Here is a 12,937-nt window from a genome sequence, read left to right as displayed (position 1 = left end):
GCGCCCAGCATCTCCTTGCCCCTCCCCCTCCCCCCTTCTGGCCGACTCCCGGCTCGTTGATGTGACCACGGTTCACGATCACGTACGTGTGTCCACTGCTGCCTGCAAGGGCATCGCTCAATTGTGGGATATACCCATCCTCTTCTTAATCAGACTAACAAGGGAACATTCCCACGGGTAAGTAAACGATCTTTATGAAATTTGGCAGGTTTGTAGAAGGATAAAACTAATTAAATACATATTTTTTTCGTTTCTGCCCGGTCTCACTGTCAGGGGGCCAAACACAACCCAAAGATAATGTAGCATAATAGATTTAGAGGGCATATCTTACAAATAATGAATATAAAAAATAAATGTTGAAATTTAATTAACATTCCTGATACATGTATGATACACTACATTGAAATTTTGCAAAATAAGCTACCCTCATTAATTAGTTTTGAAAAGTGAAAACCTTTACGAAAACAAACAAGTTTTCATGCCACATCCATCCATGTGTAACTATACTGTGTTATAGTAGGCACATAATCAAGATCCTTCACCAAGGTTTTCCAATGTCCTGAAATACGCTCGGTATAATTCAGACCGTTTAGAAGATTATCCACCACAATTTGAGAATCCTGCTGATACCTGTTTCATATTGTAGTCCATCATGTGTACTATGTGAAGAAAAATAGTTCCTTTCATGTGCAATGTGTAAAAGGACATTACATTTTAAACATTTGTTAATGGATAATCACTACTGTCATAATTTTTCTCATGATAATGTGTTATGCATTGTTTTAAATAAACTTAGGCACATATATGAATTGGGAAACTAAGAAACAAAACAGAAAATCATGACTTGTAAATGTAAAAGAACAGTTTAAAACATAAAAAAACTAACTGAAACAAATAATTAGAATAAAAAGGATTGATTAGCTATGTTAATTAAGTATCTTGAAAATGCTATGACAGCACATTGTGTACAGCTTACTTTCCTATAATGGTATTTCAGAAACAAGCTTTATTGCAGCTGGATGTATGTGGTATGAAAGCTATTTTAATTTATGTTGTAACAAAAGTTTTCATTTTTTTAAAAAAAAAAAGTGTTTGTGTGAATTCGCAAGTGACCAAACTGCTGAGGTCGTCGGTCCCTAGACTTACGCACTACTTCAACTTACTTTAACTTATGCTAAGGACAAGACACACACTCATGCCCGAGAGAAGACTGGAACCTCCGGCGGGAGTGGCCGTGCTTAGTGAGATGGCGCCTCTAACCACGTCGCCATGCCTCGCAGCTTCATTTTTCAAAATTGTTTAATGGTGTTGGAGTATTTTCCAAAATTTCAAATTATTATAAAAGTTGATATACAGCTTCCAGGAACATTAGCTACTTTTCAAGTTTTATATCAAACACATCTTTTGAAATCATGGTTTCAGAGATATTGGAACGTGTTTTATCCCTTAAAAGTGAAACTAGCCAAAAACGAAACAATACATATTACGTTATTTTGAGCCTCCAACACACCTGTCAAGTTTCATTCAGATCGTTTATTTACATTTTGGAGTGTTGCATTGAGAGTGTGGGTTCCTAGGCCTTACTAAAGTTGTTATAAAGGCTGGAGGTTGCATTAGACTATGTTGACATGACATCTGAGGATGACTAATTTCTGTGTCTGGTGTGCCTACTTTCACAAGAGGAAAGGTGGTCCAGGTATTTGCATGTGTGGTGTAATGTGGACACTTGCTCTTTTACAGCCCTGCCGGACGAAGGTCCTCGGATCACGGGCGGCCGACCCCGCTACCAGGTGGGCGACACCGTCAGGGTCAACTGCACCTCAGGCAGGTCCAAGCCAGCCGCGCAGCTCGCCTGGTTCATCAACGGGGAACAGGTGAGTCCTCCTTCTGTCTGTCTCATCCCCAGGTGCTACATACTGATTGTCACAGTTTCTCGATGGCGCTTCTCAGTAAATATGTGACTGCTAATTGTGGTAAGAAACTCTTTTGTCTTTACTTTACAGTATTATGAATTTGTGTTATCTAACAATGAACCATAAAAAAATTGACCTTGCCGTTGGTGGAGAGGCTTCCATCTCTAGCGATACAGATAGTAGTAGTAGTAGTAGTAGTAGTAGTAGTAGTAGCAGTAGCAGCAGCTTTATTCATCTGTAGATATCTTTTTAGAAGGATATAGAACATGTCAAAGTATTTACGAGTTCAGACCCATTTAAAATAAGCTACTGCTATATACATTTACGGACTTCTAGTTAGAGGTAGTCATTAGATTTACTCCTGGTTTACAATACACTTTTTTACAAATAACCAGTCGGGAGGACGACGGTTAAATCCCGCGTCCGGCCGTCCTGATTTAGGTTTTCCGTGATTTCCCTAAATGGCTCCAGGCAAATGCCGGGATGGTTCCTTCGAAACGGCACGGCCGACTTCCTTCCTCGTCCTTCTCTAATCCGATGAGACCGATGACCTCGCTGTTTGGTCTCTTCCCCCAAACAACACAACCCAACCCTTTACAAATAACTCATTAAATAATGTAATGCCACACTTTTCTCTCATATCTCACTATCAGTCACTGCACACACTATACACACATTGTATCATAACACTTCACTCATAGCGTGCATAAAAACTCACACCCACACATACTGGTGATCTCTGGGCCATTTTCTGTACTGCAACTTCCTTTTTGCTATCCTGAAAAACTGAATCAGTATCGAATCAGTATCCCTCTACGATGAGTGAGATGTTGAGCTCAGAAACAGGAAGAGGTGTTAGTATTGTGCTATGAATAGCTTGGGGGTAAGTTTTTCTAGAAAACTAAAAAAAGAAGAGAAAACATAGTGTGAAGGTGTTATGTGGAATGTTGGATGTTTTATAATAATTATTGTTGTTTATTTGAATAACATTTTTTTTACCAAACCACTACTCTGTTTTAACTAAGTAATACTTCAGTGTATAAAATGTATTGGAAAACATGTACTTGCCTTTTTAAACAAGTGTATTTTGCAATTTCCTTAATCTCTTTTGTTAAATTATTGTACTGTTTAATTCTTTGGTAGGAACTCCTGTTCTGAGTTTAATGTTAATTTTTTCTTGGTAAATGTAAGTTGAGTCTAGTTCTTGTTTCATGGTCAGGGACGGGACAGAGCTGTCTGTGCACTAATTACCATAGTTATTTTTGATGTGTACAACTGACTGGTAAATGTATGTACACCGAGCAATCAAAATCTCCAGTATTTTGAACAGATCTCTACAATGAGTTCGACTACTAATTTTCGTTATTATTTTTATGGCTCCTTTTTGGAGTTTAAAAATTGTGTTCATATTTTGTGCATTTGATCCCCAACAAAGAATGCTGTAGCGAAGAACTAAGTGTACATATTATTGGTATGTAATTAACAGACACTGCGTGTTACACACTGATGGTAGAATTGTAAATGCATAACATGCTGATGACATTCTGTTTATAATTACCTTTGTGAGTTCACACCACTTCAAGTAAGAATCAATATTCATTCCTAGAAATTTTGCATTTGTTATACAGTCTGTAGATGTGCCATCTACATTTAATTTAACATTGTCATTTTCCCTCTTCAAACTGAAATTCATGGCATTAGTTTCTTTATGTTCAATGTCACTTTATTTCTTATTGACCAACTGTAAACTTCCTTAAGAGCTTCATTTGCTTTCTCTGCAAGGAGTTCTCTTGCTTTCTCAGTAACTATAGTATTGCTGTCATCAGCCAAGAGAATTTTTTTACCATGATTAACACTACTGGGAAAGTCATTGATGTTCATCAGGAATAGTATTGGTCCTAAAATGCTACGTTGCTGAAACCCTATATTAATGTATTTTGATTCTGATATGTGTTTTACTAAGTGCTTAGATCTATTTGAAGTGTGTGTTATCTCTGCTCTTTGTACCCTATCTGCTAGGTATGATCGAAACCAGTCATTAGCTACCCCTGTTATTCCTAATGCTCTTAATTTCATAGAATTTTGTGGTCGACTGTATCAAAGGCCTTAGGAAGATCAAAAATATGCCTGTGACACCATCATTTTTGTCAAGAGCATCAAGTACAACTTTTAAGGATTCTACTATGGCTGACTCAGTATTTCTGCCGCTTCAGAAACCGAACTGTCATTCACTTAAAATTGTATTTATTCAGGTAATTCATCAATCTGTTTTTCATAATTGCTTCTATTATTTTTGAGAATGGTGACAACAGGGAAATGGGCAAGTAGTTTTATATGTCTTCTGCATTACCTTTCTTAAGCAAAGGTACAACTCTTGCCTAATTTAACTGCTCTGCGGCTGTCCCTGATGTGAAGGATTCATTTATTATATTTCTTAAAGGGCCTTGTAGAATCTCCATGGATTGTTTCAGTACACTCATTGGTACTTAAACTATGCCTACTGACATGTTATTTTTTAATTTTTGAACAGTTTTATTGATGTCATTCTCTATGGTTGGAAGCAACATCATTGTATTACTTATACGTGTTATATTTGTTTTGGGGAATTATTGCTGTAACATTCTGCAATACTTGAAAAATGCTCCTTTACATTGTTTGGTAAGTGTTGTGGATCATTTTTTACCTCATCCCCTCCCTTAGCAGTATGTTATTCTGCTTTTGTTTGCCTCTCATCGATTTCTTTTTATAACATCCGGCACTTCTTTGCTTTCATTCTATGCATTATATATTATTTTGCCATTAAATGAATTTCTTTGCAGCAAACAGCCCCTTCCTTTTCGGATATAAGTGCATAATCCTCCACCCCTTGGAGCATTTCTGCAGTAAAAGTTTTCCCTTTCATAGAATGATAATACTACATGATGGATTTCTGTGCCTTTACACCAGTGCTCAGTAACACAAACTACTATGCCGTTCAAAGGCTGGAGCTCAACTTCTAATACTTGTATTTTTTTATTGATTGCATGTTTTGATGATGGATTCTTAAGTCTGTGAAATGCCCCATGTTACTCTTTCGAATGGTTTTTTTTTCTTTGTGACATCTGGTATGTGTGATATTTGGAGTGCTAAAATCGGCCTTGTGAGTGATTGTTTCAGTATTTTTTAAACTTTATGCAGGAGACCCTGTTATCTGGATTTATCCTAAAAAGACTTACTTTTCCTAACAATGACAACAGGTATACTTTCATGAATCAGCTGTACCAATCTTCCTTTCCCAGTCCTATTTAGGTGTAGGACATGCCTAGTGAAAGCCCTTCTGTTGATAGTCCTGACAGGCACCAGAGAAACATGAGCAAAGTTCGCTGTCCTCAGAACCATCCCCAACCCTACACTGATTCGCCTCACAACTCCAAGGTGTGGTCGATCATGACGCTGGAACAGCTCAACGAAGTGTACGTTGGTGCCACGAGTCACGGAAGCTATTTTTTCCAGGTCTCCACCTACTTCATATGTCCCTGTCCAAACTGTTTTCCTGGCCCAACCACTATCACTACATGGTCCTCTTCTGTAAAGTCCTTACATAAAGACCCCAAGTCCTCTAGCACATAACTTAGACCTTCATTTGTTTTGCTGTACTGTAAGTGCAACCATAACAGAAGGCAATTGTTAAGAGGCCAGAAAACATACGTTCCCGGAAAAGGAGCAGTAACTTTCTCAGTAGTTGCAGGGGTACCAGTCTGGATGATTGACTGATCTCGCCTTGTAACATTAACCAAAACGGCCTTGCTGTGCTGGTACTGCAAACAGCTGAAAGCAAGCGGAAACTACAGCTGCAATTTTTCCCAATGGCATACAGATCTACCATATAATTAGATGATGTTGGCATCCGCTTGGGTAAAATATTTCAGAGGTAAAATAGTCCCATATTTGGATCTCCGGATGGGGACTACTCAGGGCAATGTCGTCATCAGGAGAAACAAAAGTGCCATCTACAGATCAGAGGGTGGAATGTTAGATCCTTTACTCGGGCAAGTCGATTAGAAAATTTGAAAAGGGAAATGGGTAGGTTATAGTCAGTTATTGTGGCAGTTGGTTAAGTTTGGTGCCATATCGAACAGGACTTCCGGTCAGATGAATACAGCTTTATAAGTAAAAAATCAAATAGCGGTAATGCAGATGTAGGTTTAATAATAAATAAGAAAACAAGAATGCGAGTAAGTTGTTATGAATATCAGAGAGAATACATTGTTGTAGACAAGATAGACATGAAGCCGAGACTCACCATAGCAGCACAAGTTTGTATACCAACTGGCTCCACAAATGATGAAGAGATAAGGAACTGTATGATGAGAATAAAGAAATTATTAACATAGTTAAAGGAGACGAAAAATTGATAGTGATGAGTGACTGGAATTCCATATTAGGAAAAGGAAGGGAGGGAAAAATTGTAGGTAAGTATGGACTTGGCGAAAGGAATGAAACAGGAAGCCAACTAGTAGAATTCTGCACAGGGCACAATTTAAATATCGTTAACACCCAATTTAAGAATCATGAAAGACGGATGTACACGTGGAGGAGACCAGAGACACAAGAAGATTTAAGATTGATGATATAATGGTAAGACAGAGATTCACTAATCACATTTAAAATTGTAAGACATCTAGAGGAGTAGAAGTGGACTCTGACCACGATGTATTTATTATGACATTAAAACTGAAGAAGCTGCAAAAAGGTAGGAAATTAAGAAGATGGGGAGAGGATAAGCTGAAAGAATCAAAGGTTGCAGAGAGTTTCAAAGGGAGCATTCAGCAACGATTGATAAAAACAGAGGAAAGGAATACAGTAGAAGACGAAAAGGTAGCTTTGGAGAGATGAAATAGAGAAGACAGCAGAGGATCGAATATGTAAAAAGAATAGGTAAAGTAGAAATTCATGGATAATACAGGAGATATCTAATTTAATTGATGACAGCCGAAATCATAAAAATGCAGTAAATTCTGTAGGCCAAAGGGATAACAAATATCTAAAAAATGAGATTGGCAGTAAGAGCAAAATTGTTAAACAGGGTTGGGTAGAGGACAAATGTAATGATTTATAAGCATATATCACGATGGAAAAGATAGACAGAGCCTATAGGAAAACTGCAGAATCCTTTGGAGAAAAGAGAAGTAGCTGTATGAAAATCAAGAACTCAGGTGGGAAATCAATCCTACGCAAAAACGCAAAAGCTGAAAGATGGGAGCAGTTTATAGAAGGTCTGTACAAGGGAAATGACCTTGCAGGCAAGGTAGTGGAAACAAAAGAGAACGTAGATGAAGATGAGATGGGAGACATGATACTGCGGGAAGAATTTGGCAGAGCACTGAAGAAGCTAAGTCGAAACAAGGCCCCCAGAGTAGGCGGGCGACATTACGTCAGAACTACTGATTCCATTGGGAGCACGAGCCATGACAAAACTCTTCCATCTGGTATACAAGATATATGAGACAGGCGGAACACCCACAAACATAAAGAAGAATATAATAATTCCAATTGCAAAGAAAACAGTTGCTGACTGCCTTGAAATTACCAAACTACACTGAAGCGCCAAAGAAACTGATATAGGCAAGTGTATTCAAATACAGAGATATGTAAACAGGCAGAATACGGCGCTGCGGTCGGCAGCGCCTACATAAGACGGCAAGTGTCTGGCGCAGTTGCTATGCGGGCTACTGCTGCTACAATGCAGACTATCAAGATTTAGGTAAATTTGAACGTGGTGTTATAGTCAGCGCAATAGCGATGGGACTCAGCATCACCGAGGTAGTTATGAAGTGGAGATTTTCGCGTAGGGCCTTTTCACGAATGTGAATATCAGGAATCCTGTTAAACATCAGATCTCCAACATCGCTGCTGCCGGAAAAAGATCCTGCAAGAACGGGACCATCGACGACGGAAGAGAACCATTCAAAGTGACACAAGTGGAACTCATCCGCAAATTGCTATAGAATTCAGTGCTGGGCCGTCAACAAGTGTCAGCGTTCGAACCATTCAACGAAACATCATCGACATCGGTTTTCGGGGGCGAAAGCCAACTCGTGTACCGTTGATGACTGCACGACACAAAGCTTTACGCCTCTTCTGGGCCCGTTAACACCGGCAGTGGACTGCTGTTGACTGGAAACATATTGCCTCGTCGGACGAGACTCGTTTCAAATTGTATCGAGTGGATGGACGTGTACGGACATCCATGGAACCTGCATATCACCAGAGGACTGTTCAACCTGTTGGAGGAATCGTTAATTGTGTGGGGCGCGTGCGGTTGAAGTGATGTGGGACCCCTGGTACATCTAGATACGACTCTGACACGTGACACGTATGTAAGAATACTGTCTGATCACCTACATCCATTTGTGCCCATTAAGCATTCCGACGGACTTGGGCAATTCCAGCAGGACGATGCGACACTTCACACGTTCAGAATTGCTACAGAGTGGCTCCAGGAACACTCTTCTGCCCTTCTGAGTTGAAACACTTCCGCTGGCCACCGAACTCCCAAGACACGAAAGTTATTGAGCATATCTGGGGTACTTTGCAACGTACTGTTCAGAAGAGATCTCCATACCCTCGTATTCTTACTGATTCATGGAGAGCACTGCAGGAGTCGTGGTGTCAGTTCGCCCCAGCACTACTTCAGACAGTAGCCGAGTCCATGCTACTTCGTGTTGTGGCACTTCAGCGTGCTCGCAGGGGCCCTACAGTATATTAGGCAGGTGCACTAGTTTCTTTGGCTCATCAGTGTATCATTTTAAAATCTCAAGACTTCAAAATACCAATGTTTGTTCTCTATACAAGAATGGAAAAACTGGATCTAAACCATCCACAGAAGACCAGTTTCGATTTCCGAAAAATGTAAGAACATGCCACCAATACTGACCCTACGACCTACGGAGGTAGGTTAAAGAAAGCCAAACTACGTTTATGGGGTTTGTAGACTTAGAGAATGTTTTTGACAATGTTGACTGGAATTCTCTCTTTGAAATTATGAAGGTAGCAGGTATGAAGTACAGGAAGCAAAAAGCTACTTACAACTTCTGCAGAAACAGGAGCAGTAGCTCATAAGAGAGTTAAACAGCCTTTTAGCCTGTCTTCGATGTTATTGGGTCTGTACATTGAACGTACAGTACAGAATTCAAAGATAAATTCGAGTAGAAATTAAAGTCCAGTTAGAAGAAACAGAAACTTGGAGGTTTGCCGATGATATAGAAATTCTTTCGAAGAAAGCAAAGGACCTAGATGAACAGTTGAACGAAATGTTCAGTGCCTTGAAGAGGGGATACAAGATGAACATCACCAAAAGCAATATAAGGATAATGGAATATAGGTGAATGAAATCAAGTGAATGTGAGAGAGAGAAATAGATTAAGAAATGAGATGTTCAAAGTAGCAGATGAGTTCTGCTATCTGGGCAGTAAAATAATTAATGATGTCCAAAGTAGAAAGAATATAAAATGTAGACTGGCAATGTCAAGAGAAGCCTTTCGAAAGAAGAGAAATTTGTTAACATTAGATCCAGAACTAAGTGTCAGGCTTTTCTGACAGCATTTTTATGGAGTGTAGTCATGTATGAAAGTGAAACAATGTCGAAAAACGGATTAGATAAGAAGAGAATATAAGCTTTTAAAGTGTGCTATAGAAGAGTGCTTAATGTTAGGCGGCTATATCACGTAACTAATGAGGAGGAACTGAACAGAAATGGGGGAGAAAAGAAGAACGGATGGAAGAAAGAATAGGTTGACAGAACACGTTCTGAGACATCAAGGCATCACATTTTAGTACTGTATTGAAGTGTGCGGAGTAATAATTGTAGAGGGAGACCAAGAGATGAATAAAGCAAGCAGATCCAGATTTATGTTGTTTGCAGTAGTTATTCAGAAAGGAACAGCCACGTACAGGGTAGAGTAGCATGAGGTGCTGCATCAGACCAGTCTTGCGACTGAAGACCACAACAACAACAGCAACTGTTTCGATTCTTAATTAACATACATAATATCTATGCTTGTTGATATTAGTGACTGTACAATTGCAGCCGCATTCCTTTTTGTATATGTAATATTTTTCAGAGACTGATAGATTTTATTTAATATCTTCTTCATTTAAATTTCACTTTCACATTTCTTTCCAAAAATTTTGTCTGCAGTTATTGTTCTTTGCTTTCCAGTGTTTGACATCTACCACCAATTGACGTGTCGTCAAGAGTGTAAAGTATTTTTGTTTTGACAATTGTGTTATAATTTCATAATTATGGTTTTCTTGATACACATTTAATATACTTTTGTAGTTTTCCAATTCTTTCTTTGTTGGCGTCTGGTTTCAGTAAATTCGGTTCAATAACATCACCTAAACATTTTTGTTTATTCAGATAAGATATTTTCCTGAATCCAGAGGTTTAAGTTGACTGTGGAATTACAACAGTGTCTTCCTGTGTGAAATTTGGTGCCCAATTTTTGCTGCTGGGGTTTGGACTGACTACAGCATTTGTATTAATGGCTCTAAGCACTATGGGACTTAACATCTGAGGTCATCTGTCCCATAGACTCAGAATTACTTAAACGTAACTAACCTAAGGACATCACACACATCCATGCCCGAGGCAGGATTCGAACCTGTGACCGAAGCAGCCGCTAACTACAGCAACTACCGAACTATTCAGGCATCTTGGCAGTTATATTAGGCAAAGTTCCAAGCTCTGTACGTAATAAAAGAAATGTACCGTGTCTTAACTTATCCCAGGAATATTCCTGCAGATAAGCTACTACTGAATCGAGATTTTGTTGGTTTGTGGTGTTAAATCACAAAATTAAATATAAGCACACTGTGGGTATTGTGAGTTAAGTTCATCGACGTGCTCTTGTAAGTTGTCATTCATCTATGTACTCACATTTTCTAACGCCTACTTCTAAATAAACCACTGCCTTACTTAGTGCTCCATTTGTGAAATGAGGGATATTGCAGTCTCCATCACACTAAAGTCTCTCGCGATTTGTCACCACGTCAAGCAATGCCTGGAATAGGCGTTGTCGCACGGATCACTGACATACTAAAGTAGCATGTAAATGCAGTGTTTCGTAGCAGCCTTTGCAAATCTCGAGTTCCTGCTCTGATTCGTCTCCAGAATTTCAGAATCCATACGTAAGTCACTTAAAAGCAGACTAGGCACTAATTAGGCCGTATATAAACCGACGCGTACGACCAGCTTGACTGCTCCCGCTAGATACTTTCAGCACACCCCTCCACAACCTGTTAACTTTACCACGCCATTGTTGGCCACACTACAATGCCCAAAAAAGGAACGCACGTCGGTGCTACCAAATTCTCTCGATTGTACACCACAGAATATTGATGTAATGGACTCTGTAGCCTTACACCATTCAGATTATTGAACATTGTGACTGTGTTGTATTAAATACTTTGAAGAAGTAACTGCTACATCGGGCAATAATATTTGTAACTGATAGTTGGCCATCGTTGGAGAGTCTGCGTCGATAAGATTTCTTTTTCCACCATCTACACTCAGTGTTCAGGTGTGTATGGGTTTTCTTACAATACATCGGATGATCTCGTAGCCACTAAGGCAGCTCATAGTGATACATCCGAGTCATAAGCTGCCGAAATACAGGGCTCAGTCTGTAATTTGTAATCTGTGTATAAGGACAATCAACTGATGATTACAAATAGTCCTACGATTAATTAGTAAGTTAGTTAGTTAGTTTCATATTCCATGGATCGTTTTGTACGCTAAATCGTAATGATATGGAATGAGTCTTTCTTACATTCACTTCGCAAATTAATTTGTAAACATGGTTGCTTGCTGGAAATTTATAACTCTGTAACTTTTTTAAATAAGCAGGTACGAGTTAATAATTCCTTCTCACCACCTTTTACGTTACAATAGAAATTATTCTGCAGAATAGAAAGAGTTGTCAACCAGAAATTTTGTCAGCTAGTTTTCAAATTTTGACTTGTTTCTGTCAGATAATTTATATACTAGGTGAGTGATCAAAAATTTTCGTTGAAGCGTTGTGCACCCCTGTATGTGCTAAAGACGACCTTAACGTGGAGTAATTACTGTCATTTTTCCTTCTGATATTGTAATTGCGTACATTGTTCCTTTTCAACTGTAAACGATTATGTACAACAAACTTCATGAGCGAATAAATATACTGTGAAGCAGTAGTCAGAATGCCCAAATCCTTACACAGATGTTTACAAGATGATCGTGGTTGGTGTAGTGACATATTATTCTTACAGCATATTTTTGAGTAATCCCGACTTTCTTCATTAACGATGAGTTAGCCCAGAACATCGTTCCATATGGCATTATTGAATGAAATGCAGTGACTTCAAGTGCAAATGTGGCTGAACCAAGTTGTTTTAGAATTTCCAAATTTTTTTTTTCAGGTTAAATTGTCATCAATGTGGACAGTTTCGAATTTTGTGTTTCCAGCCTGTACATTATTTCTTCACCACGTGGTACACTTATCATTGATGTAGTAACCCAAATGTGCTGAACTGGATATATTGTACCTTTATGAAACTGAGGTTGAGGCTTTTCACAGAAATCCAGTCAATGTTAGTTTTAAGAACTTTGTTTACTATTTCTTCTGTTCCTGTAGGTGTGCTTGGGTTGATTACATTACTACTGTCATCCGCAAAAAGAACTACTTCTGCTTGTTTTATATTAGACGTAAAATCATTTACATATACAAGGAACGCTAATATTTCTAAGAGTGAGCTTTCGGTAACTCCATAGGTCATTTCTCTTTAGTCGAAATTATGTCCACAGATTACATTTGTTGAATTATTAAGTATAACTTTCTAAATTCTTGTGCTTAGATATGACATTACCCATTGATTTGCTGTGCCATCAAGTTCATAAAACTTCAATTTATATAGAAGAATATTGTGATTCACAAACTGAAATGCCTTAGATACGCCGCATAACACACCAAACGTCGCAACTTTATTATTTAATGCTTGTAAGA

At 38.6% G+C, this 12,937-nt stretch overlaps 1 protein-coding gene across 1 annotated transcript in view; it reads left to right on the top strand.

Moving 5' to 3' along the window:
- Positions 1 to 12,937, top strand: part of LOC124802902 — a 204,611-nt gene that overhangs the window by 140,270 nt on the left and 51,404 nt on the right. Inside the window, exon 3 of the mRNA XM_047263966.1 lies at positions 1,741 to 1,874. Within this exon, the coding sequence (XP_047119922.1) occupies positions 1,741 to 1,874 (134 nt within the window). The remainder of the gene's footprint in view (positions 1 to 1,740; positions 1,875 to 12,937) is intronic.

This window comes from Schistocerca piceifrons, chromosome 6 (genome assembly GCF_021461385.2).
Source record: "Schistocerca piceifrons isolate TAMUIC-IGC-003096 chromosome 6, iqSchPice1.1, whole genome shotgun sequence".
NCBI lineage: Eukaryota > Metazoa > Arthropoda > Insecta > Orthoptera > Acrididae > Schistocerca > Schistocerca piceifrons.
This window is presented reverse-complemented; position numbering and strand designations above follow the sequence as displayed.